The 20,569-nt window shown below is 36.0% G+C and overlaps 1 protein-coding gene across 7 annotated transcripts in view; it reads left to right on the plus strand.

The window, feature by feature from the left end:
* Positions 1-20,569, plus strand: part of SBF2 (SET binding factor 2) — a 448,047-nt gene that overhangs the window by 258,164 nt on the left and 169,314 nt on the right. For all 7 annotated transcript variants that reach the window (XM_040456902.1, XM_040456904.1, XM_040456906.1 and 4 more), the window contains exon 16: positions 1,070-1,219. In XM_040456902.1, the coding sequence (XP_040312836.1) occupies positions 1,070-1,219 (150 nt within the window). The remainder of the gene's footprint in view (positions 1-1,069; positions 1,220-20,569) is intronic.

Raw genomic sequence — 20,569 nt, forward strand, 5'->3', positions numbered from 1 at the left:
ATGCTATTGAAAACAGCGTTTTAAAAAAACACATTTTCTTGACTTTTTAAATAAAACATGCTAAATGTAACGTAATCTTTTCTTAGTGACTCATTATAGCTCTGAACATCTATTACAGGAGGCTAAAGCGTGAAAAGAGTAACATTTTTACCCTTATAGTAAATGACCCCAAGCCTTTGTAGGTTTTGACTTTTTTTGGTTTCCATTTTCTCTTATGCTTGAAGTATCACAGACTTCCTTTTGCTTCTCTTGCTTTAGGTTTCCATCCTATTTCTTGTGCCTGCCTATAATAATACTGTGCCCTCTTTCTCTCAGACTTCTTCCCTTCCTTCTTAGTTGCTCCTTTGTTCTGTATTTTTTAGGTTTTCAAAGTTAAATAAGCTTATTAGTGTTTTATATAAAATACATTAACTAGGCTCTCAATATTACTATTTTATATAAAATACATTAACTAGGCTCTCATAAACTGGAAGAAACATTCTTCTGGGTGATGAAATGAAAGAGTTTTAATACATAAATCTGGACATTTCTATTTGTTGATCTGAGTCCTTTATTATACTGAAATGAGGAAGGGAGATTTAGAATTTTCTAGTCATAAATTAAAACTGACTTGTGATTAAAGAACTGATTAAATAACCAGTTTAAAGGTATAAAGTCACCTGTGTTTATTTTCATTAAATTTTTCCTTCTATTCTTGCCATGAAGATGTGGCCAGTTATTAAAAGAGGTGTCTAAGTGTCATGAGTGTTTTGGTAACCAAAGTTTTGTTGAGTTTTTTTTTTTTTTTTTTAGGTGAAGTTAATGTTTTTTTGTTTTTTGTTTTTTAACTTATCACATGAATCAGTTCTATTTCTTTTTCATGCTGGCTTACAAATAAAATTAACTGTTAACCCATATATTTATGTATAGTTGTTCTTAATAACAAATCAACTCTTGTAGAAGCTAGAAGTTTAATTCTAATAACTTTGTTAAATAGTTTATAGATAAGGTGCACTTGAATTTTTAGTGTGATTGAAAGTACTTTTTTGCATTGATTCCTTTTGTTCACTTCTGCCTCTCTTGTCCTCAGACCCTTCCAGCTGCATTGAGAGCCCTTAAAGGAAAGGCAGCAAGACAGTGTCTCACTGATGAGCTGGGTTTGCATGTCCAGCAAAACAGGGCTATATTAGACCACCAACAGTTTGACTACATAATAAGGATGATGAACTGTACTCTACAGGTAATTTTTAGTTCTTTTAGATTATTCCTAATATTTAAGACTACTTTTTATTTTCCCAGGAGATTCTGTAATTACTGATATGTCAAGTTCTTGAGCCTTCCACAGTGAATAAGATGAAGAACCAATATCCATACCATTTTGGACAGAAACACTTATTACTTAGCATAAACATTTTTATTTTCTCTTGAAAAATAGTAGGTTATATTACTTGTTCTCTAAGGAAGCTTTCTGAAAATGAAAAGTCATCTTTAAAACATTCATTTTTATATTACTTAATGTCAGATCACTTAATAATTACTACTTAATTATTCATGCCATTGTCAGGTTTTGGTTGTGCTATTAAGGTAGAGGGTAATGAATGATGGATAATCCAAATTACAAATGAATTACTCAATAAAGTATTTGCTAAACACTATGCATATAAAGCCAAAACATACTTCCATTTGGCTTCAAAAAATATATATATTATATTACAGAAATAAACTTCCCACAAAATAGTGATACCAATTTAAGAGAAGCAAATAATCTGCTTACCCCATCCTGTCTCACTTGTTAGATAATTTATTACATTGGCATTATATTCTTTACAGGTGATACAAAAATTATTTCTCAAACTTTCTTTTTTCAAACTTTTTGAACAAGGAGAAAAATGTTTTTAAATATTAAAAATTCAAAGACTATCTGTGGGACTCTAGAGAAACTAAACAAAATGGATATTAAATTCTGTTATACTGGAAGATGAGAATTACCAGGTATAATTAATAATAAAATTTATGAATGAAAGAAGGCCTAATTAAATGGAAGATATACCATGCCCATGGATTAGAAGATAAAGATAGCAGTTCTCCCCAAAATAATCAATAGAGGCAATGCAATTTCTATCAGAATCCAAACTAGAAGAGAAAAAAAACCTAAGAATTACCAACACACCCCTGGGGCGCCTGGGTGGCTTAGTCAGTTGAGCATTCTCTTGATTTTGGCTCAGGTCATAATCCCAGAGTCGAGGGATCAAGCCCTGTGTGGGGCTTCATGCTGAGCATGGAGTCTGCTCTGTATTTTTCTCTCTCTCTCCTCTCTCTCTTTCTCTCCCTCTCCTCTCTCTCTCTCTCTCTCTCTCTCTCTCTCTCCCCCTCTGCCCCTCTCTCCTGCTTGTGTGCTTTCTCTCTCTAAAAATTAAATAAATAAACAACAGTTACCAACACACTCCTAAAAACAACAGCAACTTTAGAATTGGTCCTGTCAGATCAAAAATTAGTTTAAAAGAAGACATACCAAAATAAATAAACAATTAAAATAAGACATACAAATGTACAGAAGGCACCTGAAAATGTGTTCAACATCACTAATCATCAGGGAAATAGGAATCAAAATCACCATGAGATATCACCTCACATTTGTTAGAATGCTATTATCAAAAAAGATAAAAGATAACAAGTGTTGAGAGGAAGTGGAGAAAAGGGAACCCTTGTGTACTGTTGGTAAGGATGTAAATTGATACAGCTACTATGAAAAACATAAAACTAAAACATATGATCCAACAGTCCCATTTCTGAGTATGTCCAAAGGAAAACAGGATATTGAAGAAGTGTCTGTACCCACATGTTCAATGAAGCATTTTTAACAATAGCCAAGATATGAAAACAATCTAAGTGTCTATCAACAGATGAATAGAAAAAGATGTGTTATATATAAGCAATGGAATTATTCACCCATGAGAAAAAAGGAAATCCTGCCATTTGTGATAACATGGATAGACATTGAAGGCATCATGATAAGTGAAATAAGCCAGACAGACAAAAACAAATACTGCATGTTATCTCTGATAGGTAGAATCTTAAAAAAAAAAAAAAAGTCTAACTCTTAGAAACAAAGAGTAGAAAAGTGGTTGCCAGGGCCTGAGGGGTGGGGAAAATAGTGAGAAGTTGGTAAGAGGTGCAAACTTTTAGCTATTATAAGGCCAAGTCCTCAGGATCTAATGTAAAATGTGGTGATTGTAATTGATAAAATTGTATTACATACTCAAAATTTGCTAAGAAAGTGGAACTTAAATATTTGCACCAAACAAAAACAATAAAACAGGTGTACATCATGATGACTTGATGCATGTATACATCAAGTCATCATGATGTACACTTTAAATATTTTATGATTTTATTTATCAATTATACTTCAATAAAATTTAATGTTTGACTAGTTTAAGATTGTAGTAATTAAGACACTATATAGTAGTTAGATTGACCCCTAGAACAGAATGTTCATAACAGATGATAACAGATAATAAACAGAAGTACACATATATGGAAATGTGACTTATGACAAAACTGGCATTTCAAGGGAGTCAGTGTGGCTCGGTGGGTTAAGCATCTGACTCCTGATTTCGGCTCAAGTCATGATCTCAGGGTTGTGAGATTGAGCCCCATGTCAGGCTCTGCACTTGGCTTGGAGCCTGCTTAAGATTCTTTCTCCCTCTCCCACTGCTCCACCCCTGCTCACAAATACACTTTTACTCTCTCTCAAAAAAAAAAAAAAAAAAAAGGGCATTTCAGATCAGTGACCAAATGATGAAAAATTCAATAATAGTGCCGGGACAATTAGGTGAAAATGTACACAACTTCACTAATGTATGTGTACCACACTATGCACTAAAAACACTTTCACGTGGATTAAAGACTTAAATATGAAAAGCCAGGCTATCTAATTTTCCAAACAATCCTTAAAAGAGATATCCTTATGACTCTGGGGTAGGAACAGATTTGTTAAACCAGTTACAAATCATCCTGATCTTAAAATAAAAGATTGATAAATTTGACTACATTCAACTTAAGAACTTTTCTTCATCAAAAAATACCATAGAGTGAATGCATACCTCAGGGTGAGAGATGTTTGCAAAGAATATAACTGCCAACAGATTAGTGCTCAGATTATAAAAACTTCTACAAGTGGGGCACCTTGGTGGCTCAGTTGGTTGAGCATCCAACTTGATTTTGGCTCACATCATGATCCCAGGGTCATGGGATCAAGCTTCATGTTGGGCTCCATGCGGAGCATGGAGCCTGCTTAAGATTCTCTCCCTCTCTCTGCCCCTCTCCCCTGCTCATGCTCACTCTCTCTCTAAAATAAAATAAATAAAATAAAAACTCGTACAAATCAATAAGAAAAAGACAAATTTTTAATGGGCAAGAGACTTAAAAAAAGTATCTCAGAAAAAAGGAAACCCACTTGGTCAGTAGGTGTATAGAAAGATTATCTAGAAATAAAGGACCTATGTCAATAATTGGAGAGTGTCAATTTAAACCATAATGCCTTTTACATTCACTATTTTGGAATAATTAAAAAATCATATCAAATATTGGTGAAATTATGGAACAAACAGAAGTTTTAAACTTTGCTGCTTAGAATATAAAATAGTATATAACTCCTTTAGAAAATTTAGTAAGATATAAGATAGTAAGAAATAAGATAATTTGTCATTTATGTGTAAAGCTGAATATGAACATATTCTCTGACCCAGTGATTCCACTCTCAGATGAGCTCTTACCCATATACACCAAGAGGCATGCACAAAAATGTTCATAGAAGCATTGTTTGAAATAGCAGAAAACAAAGGAACTAATATGCCAACCAGCAGTAGAATGAATAAATAAATTATGGGTTTTAAAAAAAATTTTTGTAACATTTATTTTTGAGAGACAGAGACAGAATGCAAACAGGGGTGGGGCAGAGAGGGAGGAAGACACAGAATCCAAAGCAGGCCCCAGGATCTGAGCTGTTAGCACAGAGCCTGACACAGGACTTGAACCCATGAGCTGTGAGATCTTGAGCTGAGCCAAAGTCGGACACTTAACTGACGCTTGCCAGGCGCCCCTTTTTATGTTAGAATATTTTTTAGTAGAGAAAATGAATTGTAGCTACAAGGAACAATGTGGACGAATCTTAAGATAATTTTGCACAAAAATAAAAAGGCAATTCAGTTACAATATGATTCCATTAGTATAAAAGTCAAAGCATGTAATATATTATTTAGAAATATGCAAATTAGGGATACAACATGTATATGGTAAAACTATAAAGAAAAGCAAAGCTGTATACATATATATATCAAATCATTACATTGTACACTACAATTTTATTTGTCCATTATACCTCGATAAAACTGGGAAAAAAGGAAATCAAGGGAATAATAAACAAAATATTGAAGAAAGTTACCTCAAAGGTTAGAGAGGAAGGGCAGATGAACATAGAGATCTTTGATGGTAAAGGTAATATTCTATTTCTTAAACCAGTTGTATGAGTATTCATTGTGTCATTATTCTTTATAACCTTATAACTTATACACATTAATATCTTAGGGTACTGCTATTGGGCTTTTCTACAGGGCATATTTTTCTCTTCAAATCCATTTCAAAGGATATCTTTCTCAGAAATTCTAATTTAAGGGGTGCCTGGGTGGCCCAGTCAGGTAAGCGTCCAACTTCAGCTCAAGTCATGATCTCACAGCTCGTGAGTTCGAGCCCTGCGTTGGGCTCTGTGCTGACAGCTCAGATCCTGGAGCCTGCTTTGAATTCTGTGTCTCCCTGTCTCTATGTCCCTCCCCCACTCATGTTTCTCTCTCTCTCTCTCTCTCTCTCTCTCTCTCTCTCTCCCTGTCTCCTTCAAAAATAAATAAAAATTTAAAAAAAGAAATTCTAATTTAAAATTTACCATCAAAATGTAATCTTATAACAAGCACTTTGTAGCTTATTTAAGCAAATTGATGAGATCAGAGAGAATTTATCTTTACTGGAATACATTCTTACTTTAAAGTATAATAGACTAGCTATAATGGTTTATAATGGCAACAATTAAAAGCAACTTAGGGGTGCCTGGGTGACTCAGTCAGTTAAGCATCCGACTTCAGCTCAGGTCATGATCTCATGGTTCATGAGTTCGAGCCCCACATCAGGCTCTGTGTTAATAGCTCAGAGGCTGGAGCCTGTTTCAGATTCTGTGTCTCCCTTTCTCTGCCCCTCCCCTGCTCAAACTCTGCCTCTCTCTGTCTCAAAACTAAATAAACATTTTTTTAAAAAGCAACCTAAATGTTTACCATTCGGATATTGATTAATTATGTACAACTGTTTAGAATAGTGATCAGCTACTAAATAAAAAGAGGTAGATCTATAACATGTGCTCATATGGAAAACCTTCCATTATATATATGTTGGTAGGTGGGAAATTACATAAAGTTAATATAATTCTATTTTTTACCTAAAAGTATACACACACACACACATATATATGTATATATATAATATATGTATATATATATTATACATACATATATAGATATAAAGATATTTGTAGTAAGTCCCAAACAATAATTATTTCTGGCTTATGGATTAGACACACACAGAGACAGGCACAGTTAAATTATGTAAAACATGGCAAGCATGTATTTTATAATTTTAAAAAAGATTCTCATTTTGGTAGGAAGGAAATCATTGAACACCTTTATGAAAAGAATAAAACACAATAAATTTGACCTAAAAAAAGCCATATCTTTTGTTACTTTGCTGCAGTTACTTTGATACTATCATTGTAGAGAACAAAGGAATTTGATTAATACGTGAAGGTCTCTAGAAGCCCTACAGTTAGGTAATCTCTTGATACCCTATGATTGCTGATAAAAGTACAAAAACTATTTTATAGAGCTTTTTCCCCATTTCTGTGCTGCTTATTAACTGAGGAACTAAGTTTTAAGGCTTTCTTCAACTTAATTTTAGCATATACCAATTAGGCATTTATAGAATAGCCAGGTACCCTCAGGCTATGAATATTTCCCTTTTTCATTTGAATAATCACATTTCTGGGGAGAAAAAGGCATGGGCAATTTTTTTTTCCTGCTTTCAAATACGCCGGGACTATGGCACTTACTATTTTATAATTCAGTATTTCATGAATACATAAAAATAGATCCTGTCCTTATTCCAGCACACGCTGTTGTTTAACATTATATAGAGGCTCTTCTCAGATATAAATGAGCTCACATGTGACAGTCTTATTTTAATGGGTTATTTATTACTAACTTGGGATTTATTAGTATTTATATTCTTGTTACAACAATGTTACTTGTGGGGATTTAACATGACATTCTGAACATTTTTGACAGAAGCGTAGAATTTCAAGGCAGAGGGGCCAGACATCTGTGTCGGTATTTTAAGAAAGAATCCTTAACTAAATGAACTAATTTTTAGCTAGCAATGCAAAAACTTTAGTTAAATTTTTGCTTTTCGTGATTTTGAAGTTATTCTGTCTTTCCCCTTCCTCAAGGGAAAATTAAGTGGAACATGAGTACTGCAGGGGATTATTTTATTTATTAGGTTCTTTCAATGCCAAGGAAATTTTTTAAAGGAAAAGTTCATAAAGGTTATAGATTATTTCCATTTATCATCTCATTTCAAATAACTAATTGTATTTGGGGTTTTTTTAATAACTAAGATTACTATAAATCTCTCCAAAACTGTCATGACCTTAACTCTTCATTTTAGCAGATACATGATTAAAACTTTATATGTGTCAAGATCATAGCTAAAATTTTTTAACAATAAGTTATAATTTAAAAGCCCAGTGAGGGGAGTACCTAGGTGGCTCAGTTGGTTGAGCGTCCAACTTCAGCTTAGGTCATGATCTCACAGTTCATGAGTTCAAGCCCCATGTCAGGCTCTGTGCTGATGGCTCAGAGCCTGGAGCCTGCTTCGGATTCTGTGTCTCCCTCTCTCACTGCCCCTCCCTCACTCATATTCTGTCTCTCTCTCTCAAAAATAAATAAGCATTAAAAAAAAATTTTTTTTTAATAAAAGCCCAGTGAGGTCCTCCATTTTCAGTATCAAACAGCTGCATGCTACAAGGAGCCCTCCCACTAATAGTGTAGAAATAGATCTTAGAAAATAGAGTAGAAATAGATCTTAGAAAATTGTAAAAAAAAAAAAATTTAAATACCCATGTGATTTTGGTACATTGTTTTTTCTAAGAAGAAAAGGAAATTTTCAATAGGCCCTTCTTCTGTTTTCAAAAAAAGGACAAATAGGGAAAACTAAATTTGTGAGCACAATTAAGCATTGGCCTCCATAAGGAGGGTTGTTTGAACCTGAGAGTTTTGCATTAGGCTAGGACACTAAAAGAGGAATAATCCCTATTCAGTAACATGCCCCTCACCCTCACCTCCGGAAGAATCCATTGTAAATCCTTTCTGGAATAATGCAGCCCCAATTTAGGCAATCAGGATATCCATAGGTTAAATTCAATAAAATATGAACTCACCATTTAAAAATGACCAAATACCAAGGAAATGAGCCAGTATGAATTAGTGTCAACAAAACAACCAACAGAGATTTATATGCTCAAATACTATATTTTGAATTATCCAATTTGAATATATAAGTAAAATATTTAAAGAAAAGACTGAGTACAAACAAGCCAATAATTAGAGAAACAAAAATGGCCAGGTGAATTTATATAATTACCAAAAGTAAAAATTCAGAGGATGTGGAATATTCAATATTGTTAAGATGTCTGTTCTCAGCAAATCCATCTACAGGTTGAATGCCATCCCAATAAAAATTGCAACACTTTTCTCTAGAGATTCACAGTGGACTCTAAAATTTATATGGAAATGCAGAGAACTTAGAATGGCCAAAGCAATCTTGAAAAAGAGCAGCATTGGATGACTTATACTACCTGATCTCAAGACATGTTATCAACCCACCATAATCAAGACAGTATGGTACTGACCTAAGCATCAACAAATAGATCAGTGGAAAAGAGTACCCAGAAACAGACTTACATTTTTGGGATTTTTAATGAAAACACCAAAGTGATCCAATAGGGGGAAGAAATTTTTTCCTACAAATAGTATTGGAATAACTGCATATTCATATGGAAAAAAACTGAATCTTAACTTCTACCTCACATCAAACACAAGGATAACTTTGAGGTAGAGCATAGACCCAAACATCAACTAAGAAACCATAAAGCTTTTAGGGGGAAAACATGGAAGAGTTTCCTAACTTGGGAGTGGGCAACAGTTTCTTATCACAGAAAATGATAACCAAAAAGGAAAAAAATTATCATTATACTTTATTAAAATTAAAACTTATGCTCATCAAAACACACCATTATGAAAATGAATAGGAAAAATTGGGAAAAAATATTCCCAAAATATATATGTGGCAAAGAACTGGTATCATGTTTATATAAAGAACTCCTACAACTTAAGAAGAAGCCAAACCAACCAATTTTTAAAAATGGGCAATTTGAACAGATACTTTACAAATTGATATGTGTGTGAATGGTCAATAACCACATGAAGGTCTCAATATCGTTAGTCATTAGAGAAATGCAAATTAAAACCACTATGAGATAGTACTGTATAACCCACCTATATGCTAAAATTAGAAAGACTAATGATGCCAAATGTTGGCAATGTTGTAAAATAACAAGAATTATACTTTATTGTTGAGAATGTAAACTAGTCTAATCAATTCAGGAAAAAAGTCCAAGAGATTCTTATGAAACTAACATATACCTATCCTATGACCCAACAATTTCATAATAACTAATGTCTGCTATTTACTTTGAAATGCACTAAAAATAATATGGATTAATGGATAGTTAGATGGATAAATAATAAAGCAAGCCTAGTAAAATGTTCATGATACAATCTGGGGGGAAATATGTAGGTATTCAGTATAAAATTATCTCAACTTTGATTTTTTTTTGTATAGAAGAGTAAAGAAATAAATACATATGTACAAAAACTCAATGGATAGGTCAAACATCAGACTAGACACAGTGAAAGAGAGAATTATAATGAACTGGAATACACATGTGAAGCAATTGCACATAGTAGAGCAGAGAGAAATAGGAAATGGAAAAAGTGCAGAAGAAAATACAGGCAGGAGATAGTAAGGTCGTCTCATACAATACTGTTCAAAGTGGTAGTCTGTGACAAGATAAGAAACTTGTGCCAAAATGCAAATCAGTGATCTTCATTGAGAAAGTCTTATTATGAAAAAAAAGTAAGCTACTAAACATTGGGCTTAGTGTGACTTCATCGGGCAGTGTTCAGTATCCCCTAAAGTAACCAAGAATCCTGCCTTATTAAAGAGGAGAGGCTTCAAAGTCTAAGTCTCAGATTTTGTTAACGCTGAGAATTCCAGACACCAAGAAAATGTTTTCATAAAATTTCTTTGGTTGCTGAGTAGATTCTTATATTGGGTTTCTTTGACTGAGGACTCAGAATAATAATAGGAAACCACATACAGGTTTTAAAGTATGAGAAACTTTCACATCAGATTGATTTAATCTAGATTTTTTTTAAAGGTAGTTGACATCTATATTGGTTTGGAGGCAGGGGAGAGGGGGTGGGGCGGGTGCTCAGGAGCTCGTGGAGAAGTGTGCCCGTGTCCTCTTCACCATCACAGGCTTCTGGCTGTGCAGGATGGCACTGGCTCTGCGAATGGCATCCATGTGGAGATCTGGGCAGTACTTGTTCTTGTGAATCATGTGCCTGATGCTGCTTAGGATGGCCAGAGCATTCTTGTTGATGGTAATCCATACACAGGAGGTGGCGGGTTTTCACTGGCCTAATCTCCACTTTATGACCACCACTATACCTTTGCCTTTGGCCACCAACTCCGTGCCCACACTCTTGTAGCGAATCAGTCAATTGTAGCAGAAGGAGTTGTAAGCCTTCAGGTTACTGGGCTCGGTGCTGTATGTCTGCTTGTTCCTTTTGATCAGGAAGCTGGAGCAGTTCCCCACCACCATCCATTGTAGGTGGCAGACATGGCAGCAGCTCCTCTCATTACTGCAGCCAAAGGAGGAAAGGGCTATCTAGAAATTTTTAAGGACACTCATATCCTGCTCCTATGTCTGAATAGCAAATTTGGACATTTTGTTAAGTGCTGTAGTCTGAATGTGTTCTCCCAGATTCCTATGGTGGAAACTTAACCTCTGAGGTGATAGTGTTAGGGGATGGGGTTTTGGGGAGGTGGTTAATCTCATGAGTGAGATTAATACCCTTATTAAAAAAGAGCCAACAGGGCTCCCTTAGCCCTTTTCACCAAATAAGGATATAGGAAGTCTACAACCCCAAAGAAAGCCCTCAGCTGATCGTGCTGGCACCCTGATCTTGGACTTCCAACCTCCTGAACTGGGAGAACTGAATTTCTGTTGTTTATAACCTCTTAGTCTATGGCATTTTGTTACAACACCCAGAACAGACTAACATATGAAGAATTTATTAATCAGTAGAATCCCTCTTCCTTAATCAGGGTGTATTTTTTACTTTTTTCCTCTCCTCTTCCATTTACTGATTTCTACTCTATAGTAGTCTCTATACTAGATACTGAGGTACACTTCATATGGAGGTGATTAAGATAAAGTCCTGGTTCTTAAGGAGTTCACAATCTAGAAGGAAAACCTCACAGGTAAATATATAATACAATGGGACATGCACTGATGAAAAAGTGAAAAAGTAGTATGAACGCCATTATGAGATTACTGGATTTTGAGTGGGAAGAACGTGGTCACAGAAGGCATTTTTCAGACAAGGATTGAAAGGGAGAATGTTCCAGATAGAGGAAATTGCTAGTAGAAAAAAAAAGTATAGAAAAGGCCTGTGTTTTTGAAAATTGAAAAATATTTCTATGCTGCCAAATGTAGGGTAGAAAGATGGTAGATGAGAAAAGTCGATAGGGTAACATTTGGTTAAAGTGAACTGATTGAATACATACATTTAGCCTCAGCTACTACCCAAAACCCCAGTAAAACAAAAGTAAAGGATTTTTTTTTTTAATGCAGAAACCCACAGGCAAAACAGGAGAGGAGACAAGAACAACAACATTTTGGAAATTGGAAAATTGATGGGTTAATGACTTTATTTAGCAGACTCAAGACAGCCTTTTCCTAACTGACAGTTGTAAAAGCCTTGAAGCAGCCTACTTTGCAGAACTGCAAAAGGCTCGGGGATTGGGGACATCTAGTAATCTCTGGACACAGGAAGCTAAGGTGGGACTGAAACATTAAAAAGAGAATTGATTGAAAGTCTTCTTAAGGAGTGCCTGGGTGGCTCAGTTGGTAGAGCGTCCTACTCTTGTGATTTTGGCTCAGGTCATTATCTCACAGTCATAGGTTAGAGCCCTGTGGCAGGCCCTGAACTGAGCGTGGAGCTTGCCTGGGATTCTCTCTCTCCCTCTCGCTGCCCCTTCCCTCCTTGTGCACACACTCTCTCTCAAAATATATAAACATTTCAAAAGAAACTCCTTAAGTTACAGTTGGATTGCCACAATCCTTATCAAAATAACACCAGCATTCTTCACAGAGCTAGAACAAACAATCCTAAAATTTGTATGGAACCAGAAAAGACCTCAAATAGCCAAAGCAATCCTGAAAAAGAAGACCAAAGCTGGAGGCATCATAATTCCAGATCTTCAAGCTGCATTACAAAGCTGTCATCATCAAGACAGTATGGTACTGGCACAAAAACAGACACATAGATCAATGGAACAGAATAGAGAACCCAGAAATGGACCCACAAACGTATGGCCAACTAATCTTTGACAAAGCAGGAAAGAATATCCAATGGAAAAAAAAGACAGTCTCTTCAGCAAATGGTATTGAGAAAACTGGACAGTGACATGCAGAAGAATGAACCTGGACCACTTTCTTACACCATACACAAAAATAAACTCAAAATGGATGAAAGACCTAAACATAAGACAGGAAGCCATCAGGGGCATCTGGGTGGCTCCGTCGGTTAAGCATCAGACTTCAGCTCTGGTCATGATCTCACAGTTTGTGACCCGCGTTGGGCTCTGTGCTGACAGCTGAGAGCCTGGAGCCTGCTTCAGATTCTGTGTCTCCCTCTCTCTCTGCTCCTCTCCTGCTCACACTCTCTCTTTCAAAAATAAATAAAGATTAAATTTTTTTTTTTTTTTAAAAGAGAGGAAGCCATCAAAATCCTAAAGGAGAAAACAGGCAACAACCTCTTTGACCTCAGCTGCAGCAACTTCTTACTTGACATGTCTCTGGAGGCAAGGGAAACAAAAGCAAAAATTAACTATTGGGACCTCATCAAGGTAAAAAAAAAAAAATCTTCTCTACAACAAAGGAAGCAATCAGCAAAACTAAAAGGCAACTGATGGAATAAGAGAAGATATTTGCAAATGACATATCAGATAAAGGATTAGTATCCAAAATCTATAAAGAACTTACCAAACTCAACACCCAAAAAACAATCCAGTGAAGAAATGGTCAAAAGACATAAATAGACACTTTTCCAAAGAAGACATCCAGATGACTAACAGACACATGAAAACATGCTCAATATCACTCATCATCAGAGAAATACGAATCAAAACCACAATGAGCTACCACCTCATACCTGTCAGAATGGCTAAAATTAACAACTCAGGCAAGAATAGATCTTGGCAAGGATGCGGAGAAAGAGGAATCATTTTGCACTGCTGGTGGGAATGCAAACTAGTCCAGCCACTCTGGAAAACTGTATGGAGGTTCCTCAAAAGATTAAAAATAGAACTACCCTATAACCCAGCAATTGCACTAGTAGGTATTTATCCAAAGGATACAGGAGTACTGATTCAGAGGGACCCATGTACCCCAATGTTTATAGCAGCACCATCAACAAGAGCCAAAGTATGGAGAGAGCCCAAATGTCCATCGACAGAAGAATAGATAAAGAAGATGTGGTATAGGGGCGTCTGGGTGGCTCAGTCGGTTAAGTGTCTGACTTCAGCTCAGGTCATGATCTCACGGTTTGTGAGTTCGAGCCCCACATCGGGCTCTGTGCTGACAGCTCAAAGCCTGGAGCCTGCTAGGGATTCTGTGTCTCCCTCTCTCTCTGCCCCTACCTCCCTTGTGCTCTGTCTCTGTCTCTCTCTCTCTGTCTCAATAATAAATAAACATTAAAGAAATTTTTTTAAAAAGATGTGGTGTATATATATTCGATGGAGTAGTAGTTGGCAATTAAAAAGAATGAAATCTTGCCATTTGCAACAATGTAGATGGAACCAGAGTGTATTATGCTAAGCGAAATAAGTCAGTCAGAGAAAGACAAATACCATATGATTTCACTCATCTGTGGAATTTAAGATACAAAACAGATGAACATAAGGGAAGGAAGCAAAAATAATATAAAAATGGAGAGGGAGACAAACCATAAGAAGCTTAAAGACACAGAACAAATGGTTGCTGGAGGGGTGTTGAGTGGGGGGATGGATTAAATGGGCAAGGGGCATTAAGGAGGACACTCGTTGGGATGAGCACTGGGTGTTATAAGTAAGTGATGAGTCACTGAATTCTATTCCTGAAATCATTATTAAACCATATGTTAAGTAACTTGGATTAAAAAAAAAAAGAAGATACAGTTGGATTCCCCTCCCAGATCATGTTTCAGTTCTGTGTAAACAGCCAGCTGCCTCTCCTTTACCCTGGTAGAAGATTACAGGTTTGTTTGTTTGTTTGTGTATTTGTTTTTAAGAGAAAGGACATCACTAGCCTGGGAGACATAGGTCTAGCTGAGGGAAATTCTGTTTTGCTGCAAACATGGGAGTTAAGTGAATGACAGATATTGAGAATACCAGTTTAGCTCCCAGAACTCTGGCAATCTGCCCTCAAGTCAGGAAATTGGAAAACAGTTCTTTGAGAAATGTGACCAGCCAGAGAGAAAAAGATTTTACTAAAGATACTAAGATTAGAAGTTTCTCAACCAAAGAGCTTAACCGGGTCATGCTATAATGAAGCTTTCGGTCAACAAGCTTCACCATGTACACATTCTTTTTATTTTGTCATTCTTTACTTTGTGTGGAGCATGACCTAAGCAAGAGGGACCATTAAACAAAGTCAGTTCCTACTCCCCACCATTGTTTCCCAACTCTGCTTTCACTGCCCGCTCCTCCTTGTGAGAGAACCATCTAGTCAGCATTCCTAATTGCCCTGTCCTTTTCCTTCTTGGGGATGGGTATCACTTTGATGGCCTCAGACAACCTCAGCTTTCTTTTGGTTCTGAAACTGAGTTAGCCACAATCACTATCACTCTCTGGAAATAGGCCCAAAGAAGTTAAACAGTTTTCCCAAATCACAGAGCTCATAAATTGAGGAGGTGAGTTCTGAATCTAAATTTTGTTTTTTGTTTTTTGTTTTTTGTTTTTTATTTTTATTCATGCTGTGCCTTTAACTTACTGATGCTGTGTTCTTCAAAACACATTAAGTGGCAATAGGTGCTCTACAGCTAAATTTAAGTTTAGGTCAGAAACCTGTATTCTGGAAACTTGTGGATCTTTATTTTCATTTTTTAAGTAACAACTACTATTGAAAAACTTCAACCTCAACTGAATAAAAACAGACCTTGTTTATGTTGTTCATTATTGTACAGCCAATATCCAGAACATCACCTGGTGCATAGAAAGTATTCATATGTGTTTGAATATGTAAATGATTATATAATTGTGTTTTTCCAAGTACAATTTTTTTAATAAAGATAATTACAAAAGATGGAAAAATCAGCTCAGAAAGTGCAATTACTTCTTTAATCAGTTTTTTTGACGTAACTTACATGAGTTTTAAATACTATCACATAAAGTATGGTGAAGAAAAGAAATTTTGCTTCACAATTAGAAACAATAAAACTTGCCAAGAGAAACAAAAGCCATTTTGAAAATAAATACAGTCCATGCCAAAGTAGCATAAAATGAAGCCAGAAGTCTTCAAAAAGAATAAATTTTTCTTCCCAATATTTTCTCACACTTTTATGGTTTCTGAGATTGGTGAAGGTTCAAGAGTTGAGATTCAAGGGTTGCTGAGCTATTCTGATTTAGCACCTTTGGTATCTGTTCTTTTCACTATTGTCCTTGGATTGAAATAAGATTCCATTTTTCCAAGTTACTTATTAAGGAAATAACTTGGTTGTTAACAATTTTGAGTTTCAGATTTAGGAGACAATTCATTGAGAATTTAATTTTTTTTTTAAGTTTATTTTATCTATTTTGAGAGAGAAGCAGTGAGCATGAGCAGGACAGAGAGAGAGGGAGAGAGACAATCCCAAGCAGGCTCCACACTGTCAGCCTGATACGGGGCTCCATCTCACAAACCATGAGATCATGACCTGAGCTGAAATCAGGAGTCAGATGCTTAACTGACTGAGCCACTCATGCACCCAAGAAGTTAATTATTCTAACAGTTGTAAGGTTTAGGCCAAATCTTTGGCTACCACTACTCAACCAAGATCATTGATGAGAACTTATTGATAAATATAGTGGAAACTTTTCAGTTCTTACTTCACACTTGGTAGCATTTCATGATGCTCGTTACAAAACCTTCCTCCTTATCTTTGATGACAATATTTCCCCTGGCTTTCTACTTCTTTTGAATTTTTCAGTCATTTTGATACAGCTTTTCTTCCTTCAACCTTGCAAATGATGATGTTTATTTGCATCTTTAGGTTCATTTCTAGGTTTTCTGCTAGTCTGAGATTCTCAGAGCCAATCTTACTCCTCCCTGTTACCATCTTTTACTTATGCCATCCAAAATTGTATCTCAAGTCCAAATCTGCCTCTTCAGTTTCAAAGCTGAATATCCTGCTAGTTACTGTCCATCTGTGCTTGAATGTCCCAAAGCTATTTATAGATGTTGTGTTCCAAACTGGAATAATAATCTTTTATCCCCATTTTGAGGCCCCAAAAACTCTTCTGTTGAGTTTCCTACCTCAACAAATGACACCAATAAACCAAAAACATGGAATTAGTCTTTCTCTTAGCCTTATCTTCCTATCTGATCAGCCACTGAGTCCTAGAAATTTACTTCCTAAATCTCTGTCAACTCCATTCACTTTTCTCTCTCCTTAAATTCTAATATTCTGACTTAAGTCACCAACATTTCTTACCTCTGTTACTGCACTGACCTAACTGGACTCCCTCCCTCCATTCTGACCCACCCCCCTACCATATCTATTTCCTTGCTTTACCAATGTGACATTTCTATAATACAAGTTGGATCTTATCACTTCCTAACTTAAAATCCTTCCCCTTTGCCTTCAGAGTAAAGTCTAATCATATCTTGGCCCCTGCCTGCCTCTGTAGCTGTATCTTTCACTGCTGTCAGTCTTGTGGCCTTTGCACATCTTATTGCCTTAGTTCAGAACACTATTTCTTTCTAATCACTACTCCCTCATTCATCCCTTTCACCTACTAAACTCCTACTCATCCTTTAATCTCAGTGTAGATATTGCTTCCTACTGGAAGCCTTCCTCAACCCATTAATTATGGATTGGTAGCTACTTTTGTGTGCTTCCACTATATGTCATACTGAGCACATCCTGTCCAACATGACCCTGCAATAGTGCTTATTACAAATAATGAAACTACCTGTTTTGACTTATCTGTATTTTCTGTTATGTCTGACATGAAGTAGTTTCTCAATAAAAATCTGATAAATGACTAAATGAATAATTAAATGTAATGTAAGTAGCTACTTACCTCAGCTAGTGTGAGTTTGAGTTTTATACAGTTTCCATCCCTACACAGGTTTGTAGCTTTTACCCTTTTTTGGTTATACAGTAGGTTTCCCCTTACCTGCAGTTTCACTTTCCTATTTCAGTTACCAGTGGTCAGCCATCATTAGAAAGAGATGATCCTCCTTTTGACTATTCGTAGATAGGTCAGTAGGTTAACAGTACCTAACACTGTGTCACAATACCTGTGTCATTCACCCCAATTTGTCTCCTCACATAGGCATTTTATTATCTTATATCATCACAAGAAGAAGAATGAGTACAATACAATATTTTGAGAAAGGGAGAGACCACATTAACATAATTTTTATTACAGTATATTGTTATAGTTATTTTAAAGTATTAGTTATTGTTGTTAGTCTCTAACAGTGCCTAACTTATAAATTAAACTATTCATCAATATGTATGTTTAGGGAAAAAAACATAGCATATATAGGGTTCGGTATTATCTACAGTTTCAGGCATTCATTGGGGGCCTTGGAACATATTCCCTGTGGATAAGAGGGGGACTACTGGTAATCTAATCCCCAAACAAAACCAGCCTCTGCTCAATTTTATGTCTCATGTACAGGAATATCTTGGTAAGGGAATGTAGATGGATAGTTCAATACTTCATGACCTCTGCTTGAAAGTAAAACTTAAAGTTCACATACAGGTGGTCAGTACTGTTCCAGTAGACAGTACTGTGACTGAGGTATTTATAGCTCACATGTTCATACCTGGTACATTAGAATCAGGATGAAATTTAAAATTTGTATTTTTTAAAGTTCCACAGGTAAATTTGATGGGTAGCTAGAGTTGAAAAATTAATGTCCTATTATTTAGTGTAGTCATTTCTAAAGCTTTTTTTAAAGTTGTTTAAATGTACATTTCTGGGTTCCATCATCAGAGATTCTGATCTGGTAAGTCTGAGAAGGGGTAGAGGTGTCATTTAAAACTTAACAGTGAAATAGATTGCTTAATAGATATATATTCCCCATTGCTAGAGTATTTCACCAAATACTCTTTAGTCATTTTCAGGAAAGTTGACAGAAGGATTCCTACATTGTCAGAAGGGTTGGACTAGATGCCCCCAAGGTTCCTCTGACCACTGAATTCCATGATCTTAGGATCCTTTTCTTGCTTGCTTGCTTGCTTGCTTGCTTGCTTTCTAACTATATTTATTTATTTTGAGAGAGAGAGAGAGAGAGAGAGAGAGAGAGAGAGAGAGAGAGAGATCCTGGAAGGGGCATAGAGAGGGAGAGAGAGAGAGAATCCCAAGCAGGCTTCACACCATCAGGTGGAGCCTGATGAGGGGCTCAAACCCATGAACCATGAGAACGTGATCTGAGCCAAAATCAACGGTTGGTCACTTAACCAACTGTGCCACCCAGACACCCCTAGTTTATTTATTCTTATCACCATTATGCTCCTATATTAAAGGAGAAAAATTATGATTAATCAGTGCAGAAAAGGCATTTGGTAAATCCAATGTGTGTTTGTTTAAAAGTTCTTAGGAAACCGTTATACACAATGGAATACTACGTGGCAATGAGAAAGAATGAAATATGGCCTTTTGTAGCAACGTGGATGGAACTGGAGAGTGTTATGCTAAGTGAAACAAGACATACAGAGAAAGACAGATAACCATATGTTTTCACTCTTATGTGGATCCTGAGAAACTTTAACAGAAGTCCATGGGGGAGGGGGAGAAAAAAAAAGAGGTTAGAGAGGGAGGGAGTCAAAGCATAAGAGACTCTTAAAAACTGAGAACAAACTGAGGTTTGATGGGGGGGGGTGATGGGTATTGAGGAGGGCACCTTTTGGGATGAGCACTGGGTGTTGTGTGGAAACCAATTTGACAATAAATTTCATATTTAAAAAAAATTTAAAAAAGAAAAGCTTTCATACTTGGCAAAACTACATAACAAAGACCTACAACAAACTGGATACTTAATGAAGAAACTTCATATGTGTTCCTCTAAGATTGGAGCAAGATAAAAACACTGTCAACAATGTTGTCAAATCATTATGTTGTATACCTTATACTAAGACAATGTTATATGTCACTTACATCTCAATTAAAAAATATAAGCAGGGGAGGACAGAAAATGAGATCATAGAGTTAGAAAAGAAAGAGAAAGCTGTCATTTTCAGATGATATGATCCTCTGCCTAGAAAAGGTGCCACATTGAACAATGATTTTATTTTAACTAATGAAATGATTTAGTTAGGTTGCTGAATGTAAGATCAATCTAAAAAAATCAATAGCATTTCTTTTGACCAGTAAAAACCAACTAAAAAGTTAAAAAATGTTTTAAATACTCCCTCCATTTCCCCTTCCTTCCTCCAGTGTCCAACCACCATTAGGCAGTCTCATACAAGGCAGTAATGGCAGCTAGGCAGAAGCTGAGCCCCATACTTACAAACATGGGATCTCAGTGAAATGGTGTTGGTGGCCCAGTGGAATCAGAATACTGTTTACATTTAGAAGACTGAGCAATAAGTAACTGTATTGAAGATAATGGTAGCCAGATTTTTCACTGGTAGAGAAGGTGCAAATAAAGAAAAGGAGAAAGCTAGAATGAACGTTATGGTTTTGAATAAATTAGAGCTAATAATAAGAACTCATGATTTTCAACATACATTTGATACTGAAATAAATATAAGTGGAAATGTATGTATATGTCTGTGTATATATGTGGGGCAGGGGGGAATGGGAGTGGTTCATAGCTTTGTTCATTGAGAGGGCCTGGCATAGAGACACTCCAGTAACAGTGAGTACACCTAATATGCAGATCTTGGTT

The sequence above is a fragment of the Herpailurus yagouaroundi genome, unplaced genomic scaffold (genome assembly GCF_014898765.1).
Source record: "Herpailurus yagouaroundi ecotype Mexico unplaced genomic scaffold, PumYag 218, whole genome shotgun sequence".
NCBI classification, from domain to species: Eukaryota; Metazoa; Chordata; class Mammalia; order Carnivora; family Felidae; genus Herpailurus; species Herpailurus yagouaroundi.